This window comes from Pundamilia nyererei, unplaced genomic scaffold (genome assembly GCF_000239375.1).
Source record: "Pundamilia nyererei isolate P.nyererei 1_Seehausen unplaced genomic scaffold, PunNye1.0 scaffold00704, whole genome shotgun sequence".
In the NCBI taxonomy this organism is placed as follows: domain Eukaryota; kingdom Metazoa; phylum Chordata; class Actinopteri; order Cichliformes; family Cichlidae; genus Pundamilia; species Pundamilia nyererei.
In genome coordinates, this window is record NW_005188105.1 from 36,108 (window position 1) to 52,762 (window position 16,655).

The 16,655-nt window shown below is 41.2% G+C and overlaps 2 protein-coding genes across 2 annotated transcripts; both read right to left on the reverse strand.

Moving 5' to 3' along the window:
- Positions 1-1,312: 1,312 nt before the first annotated feature.
- On the reverse strand, positions 1,313-2,255 carry LOC102203527 (C-type natriuretic peptide 2-like). The gene is made up of 2 exons (XM_005754862.1): positions 2,157-2,255; positions 1,313-1,618 (listed from the first exon to the last, which is right to left on the reverse strand). The coding sequence occupies exons 1-2, from the start codon at positions 2,253-2,255 to the stop codon at positions 1,313-1,315; spliced, it is 405 nt and encodes a 134-aa protein (XP_005754919.1).
- A 5,579-nt stretch (positions 2,256-7,834) lies between these two features.
- On the reverse strand, positions 7,835-15,737 carry eno3 (enolase 3, (beta, muscle)). The gene is made up of 14 exons (XM_005754863.2): positions 15,614-15,737; positions 12,708-12,797; positions 12,532-12,627; positions 12,390-12,448; positions 12,218-12,287; positions 11,242-11,375; positions 10,841-10,957; positions 10,651-10,756; positions 10,212-10,409; positions 9,425-9,501; positions 9,072-9,196; positions 8,887-8,995; positions 8,260-8,318; positions 7,835-8,091 (listed from the first exon to the last, which is right to left on the reverse strand). Exons 2-14 carry the CDS (start codon positions 12,790-12,792, stop codon positions 8,022-8,024), a joined length of 1,305 nt encoding a protein of 434 aa, XP_005754920.1. The 5' UTR covers positions 12,793-12,797; positions 15,614-15,737; the 3' UTR covers positions 7,835-8,021.
- Positions 15,738-16,655: the final 918 nt, after the last annotated feature.

Consider the following 16,655-nt stretch of genomic DNA (forward strand, 5'->3'; position numbering starts at 1 on the left):
GTTAAACTGCATCTATAAATAACTCACTTTGCTAAATTTCATACAATGGGATAAACCTGTAAAAATGATCCCAGTGAGCCAAAAGCTCAGGCTTCAGACTTGCTAAACAGTCACCTTACACATTACTGTTTACTTCATAACAGCCTGACATCATCTCAGTGGAGTAAGTAATTACAGTAAGGTGAAAACAGTTGAAATTGGGCTTTTATTTTAAAAACCTAGCACTGACTATTATTTTGGTCATCTCATAACATTAATGCATCTTCATAACATGCTTGAAGAGATATTTTGAAACTCATATGCCAAAACTTGGGAACGATGTCACTCTTGAGTTAGCGAGTTCTTAAAAAGTAGGTTTTCTTTTGGTTCTCAGAAAGGTAGAGCGGTCCTGCGCAGTATCTTAGCTGTTCCTAGGACCGCGCTCTTCTGGACAGAGATCTCCGATGTTGTTCTTCTCAAGCTCTTCCCTGAGCCCTTGGTATTTCTCAAGTCTTTAACCTCAAAATGTTTTCCTGGTTAAACAACAGATAAATACATTCCTGCTGTTACAGAGCCATAATATGCATTCCTATTTAGGATTCTTCTTCCTTGTTGGAAGCACCATAATGTCCGTTCAGTGTCACCATAAACAGGAAGTTCACACAGTAAAAACTGAAGCTTTCATTAATATTAATGTTGTAATAAATATCTGTGTGATGTTATTTACCTGTTGAATCAAAGCAACATAAGCCCAGTGAGGTTTTCTCTGTAGTTTATTGTTGGCTGCAGTCGGTCCACACAAACACACACATACCTGCATGTTTAACACATGGTCGTCTATTAAGCTGCTTTCACACATGCCCCACTGTGATCAGCTTTCCAGTACATCACCCGACAGAGACACATGTAAAAGCGCAAAAATGTGCAACACTATCAGATTGGACATTCATCTGTCTTTAACCTGCCATGTCCTGCACACATTATCCAGACTCCGCCCCTCACTGGAGCAACACAGAGTACTTCCTGTAGTGAAAAGGCGTGTGAAGCGGATCATTTCCTGCTGTGAGCTAAATGCCTAATGTTCTTACACACACAAATATATCTACATGTTTAAAACATGTTCGTCTCTCACACACACAGAGTCCTGCTGGCTGCACTGGAGCCAGGCGTCAGAGGTCAGAGGTCATTAGTACGTTTCCTTTAGTCCTTTATTAGTAAAGATCCAACATGAAGTCTTTGCCCAGTGGAAAAATTCATCCTTCTGGAGGTCAGAGGTCATGCAACGTCAGGCGGAGCTTAGGTCGTAGGGTAGTTACCATGGTGACACATATGTCTAACAGCCCAGACCACTCATGGACCCAATACGGTCCATCTTCATCCCAAAGCATCCTCTCCCTCCCATCATCGACTTGCGGCTCCACCTCCTCATCTTGGTCTGTTGCCGCAGGAAGTTGAGAAAGAACTGAGGGACTGCTTCAGTTCTGCTGTTCACTCGCTTTGCAAGGGTGTGGCTCACAGGCAGTACTGCAGAAGGAGTTGTGGAGGTGAGCTGTCCAGCTGATCCCTCTGTGATGTCATCAAAAGTGGGAGTGGCCAAGATGAGAGTTGAAAGACGAGAGCCAAACAGAGAGTGTAAAACCTGAAATACAGTCAGTAATCATCTGTGTGATTCACTGCCTTTTCTAGTGAATGTTGATAACTGTACCTCAAGTACACAGAGTAGTCAAGTAATCAGATTACTCAGATTACACACTGGTCCCACATAACAGAACTTAGAGTAAGCCATATTATATATTGGTTAGTACTCTTGTAACGATGGATCCATTAACCTTTGCCCCATATTTGAGTCTTTAAAACAAGTCTTTAAAACATCAAACAGATGACATTTTTTAAGTGTCACATTAATCTTCCTATTATGTGTCACTGATCGGTGGAGCACTGAAAAATCTTGCACAGACTCACTTATGCTGATGACACCATGCTGTTAATCTAAGATCATCTCTGACTATGAGATCTGTTTCATTGTATCTCTTTATTAAAGCTGAAATAATCAATAAAAAGAGCAAAAACTATCGATGAAGACGATGAATGAAGATAATGAGGACAAAGATAATGATTAAAATAAAGGGTGTAAAAAGAGAATGAAGGTAATGATGAAAAGGAAGTTCTCCACTGACCTGTTTGTTGTCTCGTTGAGGTGACGGTTTTAACTCCGCAGCAACAGCGAGGAAGAGGAGGAAGATGAGGGAAATGAAAGGAGATGAAGCAGCAGCCATCTTTGTTTGTACAAAAAACATTTAGTTAAAAAAACACACCACCATGACTGTGTTTAACCTATAAGCTTTAAGAAGAACATGAAATAGCTGAGTTACGTGTAGCTCTGACTGAAGGTTATTAAAGCCTACAGCGCCATCTATCGGTCAGAGGATTGCTGTGACTTGATAAAAGTGAATATTGTGGTGAAATAACCTGATCAGGAGATAAAAACTGATTGGGTCAAATTTTGTTGTGGTATTAAAAAAGAAACAAAAATATATTTTTAACACAAATTTGAATTTATTTGTGCATCTTAACAAATTTGTAGCTTTATTCACGTTTGTACAATTCTGTTTTTTTACAATGTGGTCATGAATAGTTTTTTTTTAAATTGATTATTACAGTCTCAGATTACAGATGTAGATTATAGTCTACCAAACTGAAGGTGTTTAGATTTTTATTATTGAATTCAATTCAATACAATAGAGTTAAAAAACATTTTAAGTAAAAGAAGGCTAGTTAGAAAATTTAGACTTAAAATAAATTTGGATTTTTGTTATTTTATTATTAGATATGAATAAATCTTCATTGGGTAATGGCACTTATTAAACTGGATTATTTAGTAAATTTCAATTTAGATTTTCTTTAATTTGAAGAAATATTTTTGAAGTTTAAATGTCATTTTCTGATGTTTATGTATTAGTAAATTTGATGATTAGGATAATAAAGAAGCAGAACTTACTGACAAACAGTTTCTCAAAAATATTCCAACAAAAATCAAAGTCAAATAAAAGATTCTGCTGGTCGTCCGATCAATCCAACTGTTTTTCTCCAATCACAGTAATTGATTATCAGTCTCAGAACAAGTCGTAAAAGCTTTTGGTTTTTCTTTTTTTTTCTTTTTTTAACTATCACTGGTGTCTGTCCTGTCTCATCTCAGGACCAGTCAGTATCTGTGTGCCGGCGGCGGGCTGACACTTTTATACGACTCGGCGCTATGATGTCACACATTCTTACTGCTGTCACCCCAGACAACGGGTTCACACACTCACAACGACGCACACACAGATGAATCTGGACTCAATGGATGCATGTGTTACAAAAAACACTCAAAAAAACAAAATAGATAAAAATATTCAATCGACAAAGTTTAATCATGAAGTTCTGGAGGAAGTTCAAGGAATCCTTGAAGAGGCTTCTTTGGTTTGAAATAGTTTCCTTTGGTGTTTTAAAAGCATCTTGAAGTCCTTGTGGTGTTTCAAAGACCATAGGAGTGTTCACAAGTTTCATGAGGGTCTCAGATTGCCCTCATTGTAGCTCCAGGGTCTTTCCTAGGTCAGTTTGAGGTGTCTTTACAACATTCAATGACTGAAAGGGTTGTGGGCCTCCAGATGTCATCTAGTGACCTGTAATAGAGCTAAAAATGTCGTGGCTTTGAAAGCTTTCCAGGTGAGACAAACCCTCAAAACTACTCTCAAACATCTAGATGTTCTCGAAGAAGGCGAATTCTTCCATGAGTAATTAAGAAAACACTAAATGGAAAGGAACAAGTTCATACGATCCTTGAAATGTTTCAGGGTTCTTGAAAAGTTTCCAGGAGTCACAAATAGGTGCAAGTGGTATTTGAACATGTTGTAAAAGTCATGACAGGAGACAGAATGGGCCTCCTTCTACTGTAGTTTCAAGTGTCTATTGTTGTCATTGAGGAAGTTCCAGGAGCACTTTCAGAGTTTCTGGAAACAGATGTTGTTAAAGACGCGATTGCAGTAGGGTAAGTTGGAAATAGTTTGTCTGATTTAGTCACTAAAGTACTAAAAGTATAGTAAAGAAGTACAATCTTTGAAATGTTTCAGGGCTCTTGAAGATTCTGAAGGTAAAAAACAAAACAGAAAACTTTCTAGTTCAGGGGAGTCAAACATAATTTATTTTGTGAATTAACAAATAGTTTTTATAACTATAATTTTATAATTAAAGGTCAGTCTGGACAATGACATATCAGAACTTTATTTTTCCAAACACATTTATTTCTAACAATTTAAGCTCAAAGAGTTGTACTGAGAAATTTCCTTCTTTACTCTGAAGAACTTCTAGGAGATTCTGAAGAGCTTTCAGAAGAGAAATGATCCTGCAGGAGGTTTAGGTATTCTTTGTAGGCTAGTTCCACATATACTTGACAAAATTCATTGAGTTAAATGGTTCATTGGTTCAAGGTTTCCAGGAAAAGTTTAGTAAGTTACTGAAGGTGTTGTAGATGTTCTTGAGAGAAAGCCAAAGGATGTGATTGTCCTTAAAGAAGGAGTTCTAGACTTTCTTGAGAACTAAAAGTCAGTAAAGATGTTCATGCAGACTAAAATATGTTCCACAAGTCAGCAACATCGAGATTCTCCAGCAGTTAAAAATAGAGAATCGAACATGGAGAGAATCAAATAGATCCTGCACGGTCCTCAGGGTCCTTAAGGGAAAATTTGATTTCACTTCCAGGATTCTTCCAGATAGAATGAATGACTCAATCAGTCTTTCAGGGGCTTCCGGGATTCCTGGAATGGCTTGGGTCTTTTAAGTGAGATACTTAAAATCTTCCAGGGGAATATGAAGATAATCCTGGAGTCCCAGATTAAGTTCCAGATGTTGAGTTGAATCCTAGAATATTCGGGAGCCGCCATTATAACCGCACCCAAAAGAAAGGATAGCTTCGCCTTTCCCTCCGTCTCCTTGTGACCCCTGACCCCAGTCGTCCCGTCAGCTCGTAAAGCATCACCGTGGAGACTGAGTCGTGGTTTGCAACTATTTCCTGTGGAATGGGGCGGGGCCACAGAGGTTCACATGCTCCGAAGGATAGGTGTGTATGTATGGGTGTGTGTGTCTGTGTGTGTTTAATGACCCCCTGCTGTCTTTGTCCTCATCAGACAAAATCCCGCCCCCCATTCAACCTCACACGTCATCAGCCACGCATAACACACACACGCACACAAGGGCAGAATAACAGATCATCAATCAGCTCATTAGAGAGGAAGATGGGTTATTGTGTGTGTTTGTGTGTGTGTGTCAGCATGACAAGCAGGAAACAACAGCGCCTTTACTTCCAAAGGAGGCCAATCAAAGGTCAGAGAGCAGCTTGTTTTTAATACAATAACACAGTATTTACCTTTGTGTCACTTTCGGTGCATTTCAGCACGACCAGTGCTGTAGGGCTGCAACACTGCACTGTAACACACACAGCTGCAGTTTTGCTGTTCTTACACAGCGATTGTAATTACAAGTAATTATTTCTAAATGAGTTTTGATCGTTTTCAGAGTGAACTTCGGCACGGCTGCTGCTCATATCCAGGCAACAGGCTGCCTTCAGCCTAAACTCCTCCACCAATCAGCATTGACGTCACACCAGCGTGTGTGTGGACATGAATAGTGGACTCCAGTTGAGTGTGAGAAATCTGCCCTTCGTTCACAAGACTGAACACATAAATGTTTCACCTCTTTCTTTCTCACCACAGGATTTTATTTAAAGCTTCTTTTCATATTAAAGATATTTATCGCTCAAACCTATTTAAAACCTTCCAGAATAACCGGAAGCTATCAGCAGACCTAAGAGACCTGATCGTGGGCCAAAATAGGCCCTACAATGATGCTTGGAAGGGGAGGAAGAGGAAATGCAGATGGAGAGAGGTATTCTAATGAAGGCCGAAGACCCTGGAAAGCACCAAATGCTGCAGGAAAGAAAACTCATCTTTAAAGAAAGAAATTTCAAGGAGCAAACGAGTTGCTTTCCACCACTGGAGACTACCCTTAGAGAATAAGTGACACTGAACTGGCATAATGTCCTCTTAACTTTCATGATCAAAGCAGAGGCTGTTTGTAGCTGTGGGCAGAGCTGAGCCAAGTGCACTGAAAGAGTTCAAAGATTTTTAATGTTAAATGTTCAACTAGGAAGAAAAACACACTTTAGCTGCTCATAAATAAACAGGGATCCATACACTGGCATATACAAACCGCTTTGAATCAGTTGGTTATTCTTCATTGTGAAGCGTAGGAGTTTATCTGATGTAGTAAAACAGTCGCGCCTCCTGTTACACTCGTCGCACACATCTCATTTGCATCTTTTCTGACTGCTGCAGGAAGCTGAGAGGGAACCTGCAGCTCTGCAGCTCATCCACTTCCCCTTTAGATGCATTGCTCAATCCTTATGTACTTTCATGGTATAACAACACTGAATTTGCAGCCTAATGGCATGAAAACCAGCCCCTTATCTAACACTCAAAGCTTATCTGTAGAGATCACGCAAGCTAAGAAATCCATGATGCTTATATGGCTAACTATTTTGACAAACACAAGGGTTTTAAATGTTTGTCTTAATCTTATAGATAAGGACTGAAGTTCTTTTCAAATACTCTTTTAGTTTGTAGCACAATAAATAAAAAAAAAACCCACATGTGTAACAAGACAGAACTTTAATTCATTACACAAACATTATGTAGGAATATTATTTCTAAATAACTGGACACGGATAATGACATGATATAATATACTACACTATTTCTAACCAGGAAGCTTAGTCTCGTGTTTTAGGCTGAACGCGAAAGGTAGATATGAAACCTAAGAGGTCAGCTCATGTGTGACATATTTGAATGGCCCTACATCAGTCCCCGTGTCGTCAGGAAGAAACTCTGTAGCATTATCAACTTAACCTTTCGGCTCGATCAGAGCTTGCAGGTGGTGTCAAATTACACTTTATTTATAAAGTACTTCACGTTGATAACACCCGTTTTATTTGTAAACCACTGTAGTTGTCTAGTGTAGGCATTTGTCAGTTTGACATCACCAAGTAGTCTTTGAAGACCTTGTTGGATGATAGCCCCATCTTCAAATTGTCAAAATGATCGTACAGACCAGGGGAAAAAAAACAAAAACAAAAAACAAAAACAAAAAACCACTCAGAAAGGAAGTAGATTCACAGATGTTGATTCCTAAACGAGTTCTTCAGCCTTTTGGATCCATTTGTGTCAGATCTCATTAAACAGATGCTTTTCAATCACCTAGCCAAGCCCAGAGATTGTCTGGTCCATGTTGGTCACTATGAGAACGCCTCACGGCTGGAATCAGCTTTGATAAAAACCCATTACTGACTGCTCGATTATCCAGGCTGCCTTTTTACTGATGCAGTTCAGATAATTGTTGGGTGGCTAAAAATGCTGATATACATTAACCAAATAGAAATGTCAATGGGAGGGAGAAAACTAAAGAACCCAGCCAACAAGGGGACATGAACCCAGAACCTTTGTCCAACCAAAAATTAATTTCTGAGTAGACCGTCCCATGGTGTTTGGCTTGATAACTTCCACTTGATTTGTAGGAGTTACAGAAACACATTTGAAGCACACCTGAGGATTTTGAGGTGGAAAGCTGAAGGAAAACTTCAGAATATCAGTCTTTCCTATTAGGAAACTATGAGTTGTTCACGTCAAGCAGAAGCTTGTTCTGAATGAGTTTTGTTCACCATTGCTGGTGAGGATCTGTACATGCATGATGCATTGAAGAGCTCAGCTCTTTAAGGAGTTTGAATGTAAAAAGACTATAAGCAGCTTTAATGAATTAAACTCAGAAATGTTTCCTTTTCACTCTTTAATGTTTGTCTTTTGTATAGAAAACATCATTAATGGAATTACATCTAGAAAGACAGTCAAGCCCACTATGACCTCTAACCTCTCACCCCCAGTGGAAAGGGGCAAGAGCCTTCTGGGGTCATCAGGTGTCAGTCAGTTGCCCCAGCGACAGGAAGGCAGCATGGTGCTTTAGTTGATCTTTGGGTGGCGGAAGTCTTTGCCAGCGAACTTGGCCTTGTCTCCAAGCTCCTCCTCAATCCTGCAAGTCAGAGGTCATGATTAGCTGTGCTTGGTTTTTCTTAAACGTCTACTAGCCTGAGAATGACCAAACTCAAACTTTTGGTTGAGTTTCTCAGTCTTAACTCAACCAAACGGTAAGCAGACTGTTCTACTAGCCTGAGAATGACAAAAATCCTAAAGTTCTTACCTCATCAGCTGGTTGTATTTGGCCAGACGTTCTGACCTGCAGGGGGCACCGGTTTTAATCTGAAAGAAACCGTAGAATGAGATCAGCACTGGAGTTGTGGTTTGTTCCCTGTAGTGACCCAGTTTCCTACCCAGCACATTTAATCAGAAATAGGACCAGACAGTTCAATAGTGGTTTCCCTGCTTTTATGCAACCACTTATTTAGAAAAGGCACAAGTCACATTTATTCTTCTGCCTGCAACTGACCAGTGATTTTCCCACAAGACTCAAAACTTTGGGTCTTATAAGTACTGATGCACTTTAATTTTCATTTTGAGTCAGACCTCTGTAGATAATCAGTGTTCATATCAGTCCTTGATTATCAAGGCATTTTGCACACACCCAGCAGTTAAGATTCAAGTGATTTTCTTACAATTTTGCTTCAAAATGATCTTAAATCTTTCATTTAAGCTCAAATACATGAAGCAGTAGATTGACCAGCCATGTGTGAGCAGTCTGGCTTTTTCAAATGACTTTAAGGGGAATAGTTTATAATCTCAGCATTTTTTGTTTTTAATGAACAAAAACTTCAATTATTCTTTGTGAACAGATTAATCTCACTGAGACTGTCTGATGAAGTTTAAATACCTGTCCAGTGCAAAGTCCAACCACCAGGTCAGCGATGAAGGTGTCTTCAGTCTCTCCGGAGCGATGGCTAACCATCACACCCCAGCCGCTGCTCTGAGCCAGCTTACATCTGACAGGCAGATACATTTAATTAACTTTACGCAGAAAATGTTAATGTGGACTAAAACGACTGATTGGTGTCTTACGCCTGGATGGACTCGGTGACAGAGCCAATCTGGTTGACTTTCAGCAGCAGACAGTTGCAGGCCTTCTTGTCCACTGCCTGCTGGATCCTCTTTGGGTTGGTGACAGTCAAGTCGTCGCCTACGATCTGATTAGAGCAGAAAAACCGATGTGTTACTATAGTAACACTATATTCCCGTTACTGAAGGTTTTCCTTGAGTTCTTCCAGGAAGAACCAGCTTGTATACTTGACATTCCAGAAGGCTAACAAACGTCTAGGGATGCCAATCATTGTGGCAAAGAGGAAAAAAGAAAAGAGAAATCAAATGACAGTGAGGTTGTGTCACATGTCTGCATGCCTGTCTGTGCACCTCACCTGGATGTCTACAGAAGAAGTGAATTTAGCCCACTGCTCCCAGTCATCCTGGTCAAATGGGTCCTCAATGGACTGGACTGGAGAAAGAGAGACACTGAGGAGAAAGTTTCCACAGTAGAAATGCCACAGACACCCAACAGGCTCAATGATGCTACGGTGCTTAACAGTTACATGAATTCAATTGGAAATGTGCACACTGCACAAATCTTTGTGGTTCTCCAAATTAATTTTATCAGTTGAACATCACACATTTTTAAATGGAAAAAAAGAAATTTAGAACCTCTCTAGAGAGATTTTAGAGCATTTTTCCTGCAATGAACAGGAAGGCAGCCTGACCACTTCCTGAACTCAAAAGGCTTATTTCACTCCCTCAAGAGCTCAAGTGAACTAAACCAAGTAAACATTTTGAATACTTCTGATCCAAGTGTTCAAAAAGGAATTTGAGTTTCATACTTGGCAGCCTTGTTTGAAATTTAAATGCTTTAAGAGACCAATATATTCCCTTCCAAAGACATTCGGCTAAACCACAGACTCAAAGCAAAGTGTAGCTACAGAATTCGTTGTGTTTCCTAGGTCTGTGAAAGACATTTGAAGACCATAAATCAAAGTCAAATCTCAAGATCAACTTGACACATCAGTGCAACATCGGTTTAGTTGTCCAAATTCACTGCAGTTTCTCAAAGGTCTTGGCTAAACACATCTTGTCTACATTCAGGATGCGAACAGAGCATCACTGTATGTTCTGAAGTCATTCAGTGGTCATAGCAGCAGCTCTAGTCAATCTTACCAGGGTAGTTCTTGATAAAGCTGCGGTAGAGGTCACCCAGCTTTTCACCAGAAATGTGTCTAGAGGGGTCATCGGGGGACTTGAAGTCCAGGTCGTACTTTCCATTGCGGAAGAACTCTGAGGCGGCCACGTCCATGCCAATGATGATTTTGTCAGGGTAACCGGCCTTCTCGATGGCAGTCTTCAACAGCTCCAGAGCTGCAAACACAAACTCTCATTGTTAGAAGTCATAATAACTTCAATCTTAAGTTGTGTCAAATGTGTATTAGTTTTCGAGTAATCAGCTCAACCACTGGTTAATTTAACTGTCTGACTAACTGAAGCAGCAGCAATACACACAAGTCTGCTTTAAATTCTATTGCATTAGCAGTCACATCAGTCCCAAGATAAACTACATAATGCAATGCCTCGTCACTGCATGGTCACGTGCAGCTCTCACCCTCATTATTCTCCAGGATGTTTGGAGCGAAGCCTCCCTCATCTCCCACGTTGGTGGCATCTTTTCCATATTTAGCTTTGATGACATTCTTCAGGTTGTGGTAGACCTGAAAACAAAGTATTTAAACAGTTAGACATCGGTTTTACCGTTCATAGCCGAAACATTGCACGAGGGCAGGGTTTAAGTAAACCTCAGCTCCAATCCTCATGGCCTCGTGGAAGTTGGAGGCTCCAACTGGCAGGATCATGAACTCCTGCATGGCCAGTTTGTTTCCAGCATGGCTGCCACCATTAATCACATTAAAGGCCTGCAGAAAGAAAAAGATTCTAAAAATACCATCCATATGCAAACTAACCAAACATAAGTTACAAAACACCTCTGGAGCTTAAATCAAACCACTGAATTGAAAATAAAAATCTGGTGCACAATAAAAATTGTCCAGAGGCTCACTAGAAATTTCCCGTAGGCTTGCATGTTAATAGCAAACTAAATAAAAAAATAAAATAAAAATATAAGTAAAGTTGAGTCAAGAAGTTTGGGTCTTTAAAGCCAGTTTTCCACTTCACTTAAGCACAAGCCCCTCCCACTCACAGGCACAGGAAGGATAACATCTTTGTGTCCAGCAAGGTCAGCAATGTGGCGGTAGAGGGGAACTCCTTTCTCTGCTGCTCCAGCTTTACAGACAGCCAGCGACACACCCAGGATGGCATTGGCACCAAACTTGGCTGCAAACAAAGAATCAGACATCCTTGCTTCAAAACAATCTGCATACAGTTCCACAGTACGGCCAAACTACCAGGTAAAGAGGGTCAAGAAATCCTCCAAGTTGTTTGAACTCATCTGTGTTTCCCCAAAAGTTAAGTATAAATATAACATTTGAATACATTCAGTACATGAATGAAGGATGAAGAGTGTTAAACCATGACTCGAGGGATGTCAATTGACTTTCCTTTACACGATTTGAGGGTTTCTCAAATATAATTGCAGGTTAAAATATTCTTCTTGCTAGTGAAGAGCTGATTTTAACCTGCCACTAGAAAGGTTAAACAGATTGTTGGAGTCCATGTAACAAACATGGACTCAGGTTGAAGTTAAATAATACAGGCATTTATTAAAGTCCCATCCTTCAGTACACAAACTTGGCAGACACAACTTTAAGTGCAGTGGAATTTCTTCATTTCCTCATGCCCAGCAAGTTAACATGAATGGTGCTCCTCAGAGTCCATACCAGGTGTTCACCTGAATCAGTTACAATGTCAGAGGATCACAAATCCTAATGAAATATTAAGAAATCTGTTAGATGGCACATTTACTTCAGGCTATATAGACAGGTGCACCAGTATACCTGTATAAATGCCAAAGAAAGCAGTGCTTCCAGCTTTGTTTTCACTCTTTTTCTACAATTCACTTCAGCAGTTCATTTCCTGTTAAATATTTTGTTTACCCAGTTCTTGGACTGGTTTTAAAAGAATTTGCCATTTTACATCACCACCCTTCCATGTTTTTACATAAAAGAAACAAATCTTAAATTCAACTACTTTTATGAGGAGAATTTCTAAACCCTTACATTTGTTTTCAGTGCCATCCAACTCCAGCATGAACTTGTCGATCTTCTCCTGCTCGACGACGCTGAGTTTCTGCACAGATGGGATGAAGTACCATTAGCCTGCAGTGAATCCCTGCAGTAGTTAAACTGTATTAGCATCAAGCTAACATCAGCAATCCAACTTAACGGATACCTTCTCAATCAGCTTGGGGGCAATCTCCTTGTTGACATGCTCCACAGCCTTGACGGTACCTGCAGGGAAACACAGGTGTTAGCAGCTACGCTAAAAGTAGCATTAATGCCATCCCCAGCCCCACACACTTGACTCCTCCCACCTTTGCCCAGGTAGCGGCTCTTGTCTCCGTCACGAAGCTCCAGAGCCTCATGGACTCCGGTTGAAGCGCCGCTGGGAACAGCAGCCCTGAACACACCTGAGATGAAGTTTGACCGTCAGGTTACTGAACTCGCTGCAAACAGGAAGTGCGTCATGGTCAAAGTGACAGCTGCTCACCTTTGGCTGTCCACAGGTCCACCTCCACTGTGGGGTTTCCCCTGGAGTCCAGAATCTCACGAGCGTGGATCTTGGTGATAGACATCCTGACTGAAGGGGGCAGAGAACCAGGTGATTAGTTCAAATACAAAGAATCTTTTATAGAAGTGTCATCCGCACTGGGTCAAACATTTGTTCAATCTGAAATTTGACATGTTACTAAAAAAAAAAAAAAAAATTCCCCGTGAAGAGGTCAGATTGAGTGAGAGACCTGCTGCAGAAATCCTGTTTAATGCCATGATGCCTCCATGATGACCTTTCTTATCAGACTCCACCCACACAACCAATCACAGCCCTGCACTCCTGACTGACAGCTACAAGGCTCAACAGAAGAATGGGAGAGACCATTCTGCAGGCACGAAGGGGGGTATCATAGTCTGGCTGGGTTATTTATACCAACACCAGCCGTGTGGGAGCCTTTGACTTTTCCCTTGACCTTTCTGCAGAGGTCATGACTTCCTCCCTGCTGTTCTTGAGTTACACAGACTCTTATTAATGCTTGTGACATTTGAAGAGGCATTTGTGACTGAGCTGATATTAGCCTCCACCGTGCATGACCCACTTCACCTCACAGCTGAAGGACTGGGCTTTATCTGGTTGCTAGGTCTCATACAGCAAGCTCTGATTCTGCGCACACTGAGAAAAGCTGCTGTAGTAAAAGTGTTCTGGTCCAACTGTGTGAGCAGGTTCAGAGCGTCCGTCACATCTGCTGCGTGTTATGTAAGAGTGTGTCTGGGCAGATGCCATTTGAACAGCTGAGCTCTTACAGTACACTCCAAACCCCTGATGGCTTTTATAAACACTGTACACCTGCTTAGAGTTGAACTTGGCTGCAGATGAGTGTGGGTCAGCCAGCCTCTTTCAGATCTGCTTTCAGAATGAATAAACTGACTATAACAGCGGCAGTCTGACAAAGTCTGTTAAACACGAGGCACAGCAGCTCCAACCAAATTCTGAAGTCGCTGATCCTTCGAAGAATTAAAGTGTTTTTCCTGTACACAGGTTGGGTACATCTGAGCACCTAGATGTTGTTTTGATCCTATGTCAAGTCCAAACAGATGAGTCACTGAAGTCTTTAAACTTTTAGGGGAAATCTGTTAAAACCCCGTTTTGTTATCATGAGTCTACCGTTAAACGTCTCAGGCAGATGGAACGAGGCCTGTTCATGCTGGGTGTGCTGAAAACTGAGCGAATTAAAGCTGACTGAGGACACTTAAACGCACACCATCTTCACATGTTTCTTTAAAAGGCATCACAATAACACCGACCACTAAAAACAGTTTTTAGGTAACTTTGTTCATCAGGACTTTCAGCCGTGAAACCCGAGACACTCACCTCTGCAGCTTCTGGCCTTAACAGCATACAAGAGGCTTTAACTGACTCTCACAATGCAAAGCCAATCATACTATTAAAGTCCATCTTTTTAAGGATTTCTTATTCCTTCATGGACTCTCTCCTCACAAACCCCAGTTTAACACCTGACAGGGTCACTCAGAGGTTTTGACCTGCTCAGAAGAAGAGTGAGTAGGCTTGGACAAACCCATTTAATGGTTTTGTAAGTGGAGTTTAAGTCACTCAAGCATAAGTATGTTTATCGGTTTATGGTTAGAAATAAGATGAGAAAGGCACCTTCATTGGTTTTTACTACATGCAGGCCCAGCAAGTGGCCAACATGCTTTCTGGAGTCAGCTGTGAATACATTCAAGTCTAGTGAGTAACAGAACAGCTCACACATGAGATCAAGCATGTGGCACCACGGGTCTGTGAGCTGCTCCTGCTCACTGTTGGTCAGCCGTGGAGAAGCATGAGTTTTAACATACAGACTGGGTCACCAGTATGTAATATCTCAAACATCAGACCACTGAAGGACGATGGGGAGGGGGCTTTACATCGATAATTAGCACAATAGCTTTAAGTCCATGAGCGCTCACATTAGTTATATTTACAATGATGCATTCAGGGGGACAGACTAGTCCACACATGGCTGCTTTGATACAGAAACATCATTTTGAAGGATTAGTGCCCCCCCAGCCCCCCTTAAACCACACCCCTGTCTTCCAGACCCCTGAGGGGAGGCTACGCCTCATTTTAAGGTGCAGAGTGGCCATTTAGACACCCAGCAGGTCACGTTTAAACCACCTGTGATCATTAGCTTTGAGTGAAGTCTAGACCACGTGGGACGAATGAAAACATCTTTTATTGGCTGAATGAGCCTTAGCAGCCTAGCAGCGGGGCAGGTTTAGGGACACTTTGTTTCAGCCTGCTAAACAAGCAAGAAATGAACCAATAACACAATAAAATGTCTCCAAGTGTAAAAGTTATCACACAGAAAGCCGAGCGTTACACTACAGATGAATCAAAGTCACTCAGCAAGTAGAAAGTCAACAGAACAGAAGTCTTTTCAAAATGTAATAAAACCTTTTCCTTTAAGGTGAAAAGTCAGATTCAGGAAGTGTTGCTTGGAGTTTATATAACCTGCTTAAATGTGTGCAGATCTGAGCTCAGGAGGACTTTTAAATGCTAAAGAGTCACATTTAAAGCTCCCTGTGAGCACATGGAGGGTGTCCGTCCGTCCACGGACTTTGAGCCTCTCACGTCTGTCTGTCAGCTCTGTGACCTTCAGCCCACTCAAAGTCAAACCTTTCAAGCTTTGTTCCCCTTCCTGCCATAAACAGGAACAAAATAAGTCTCCAGAACAGGAACTTATTTAAGTTAGCACCTCAGGAGAACTTCTGCAAACTGAGCTTTCAGAGTAAAAGTCTAAAACGCATGCCACCAAACCAGAAGCAGTCTGAGCCGGACACAAACAGGAAGTTACTTAAAAGATCGCCAAGCAGAGCCCTCAGCTGTCTGCCGTCCCAGCTTACCTGTTCAGAGGCAGCGAGCAAGAGGAGGGGGTCGTCTGTCTGACTGTCCGACTGACGTGGAAAGTGTCTGTCTGTCCCCCAGCAGGGCTTTTATAGCCTCTCCCTGCAGCTGCAGCAGAAGGAGGAGGAGGAGGAAGGAGGGAGTGTGTGCATGTGACAGGACGAAGGCAAACAGAAAAACCTCCCGGCTGTAGTTAATCATCAGATCCTCACTGCTGTTTGCCGTCTCCAAACATAATTATAAGAGCCTTAATCTGAGGCTGTGTAAGTTTGGACTGCAGTCCTAGTGTAACATGCTCAGATATGTAAATACTTCCTGAACACACACATTTCTAGTGCTTCCCAAAGAGTCAAAAGGAAAATCACCAGCAGCGTAACACAATCCAGGAAGTCTTTAAACTCGGGTACAATGAATGTTTCTGTCCGTCAGTTGCTCTGAAATAAGAGCTTAAAGACTTCAGGGGACATGGATGCACTGGACCAACAGTGTGATATAATCTTTATTTAACCCAAAAGTCATTAAGTGCCCGTGTTACTGCAGCCAAAGCATTAAACACAGCCTGCAACACACAAAGCAAAGGCAGGAGAGCTCAGGTAAATAACAAAATACATACATAATAATAATGAAAATGAAATGGAAAAGTCTGAAAATAATGTAAGAAATGTATAAAACCACCTCTTTAACAGTAATAATAAATAATAATCAGGACCGGCTGTGCTGCTTTAAAAGGAACTGCTCTTTGATTTTATATCTGCAGAGACGATTTGAATCCAGGAAGTGCTGCGACTCGAACACTCGAGTGCTATCATCACTGTTTAATTTAATGCTTTCAAACACAAGAATCGTTAAACAAATGTGGCTCTGTGTGCATGATCTAATCTAAAACTTTAAAATCACTGTGCGCTCACAGAACCCCAGCGCTCCAGCTCATCTGAGGGAAAACATGTTAATTTGTCAAATAAGCAGTTTGTTAAGGTTTAATATTTATTCAGAGGAAAACCTAAAGAAACTAAATCCCTGATGACAGAGAGGACGGCCTTT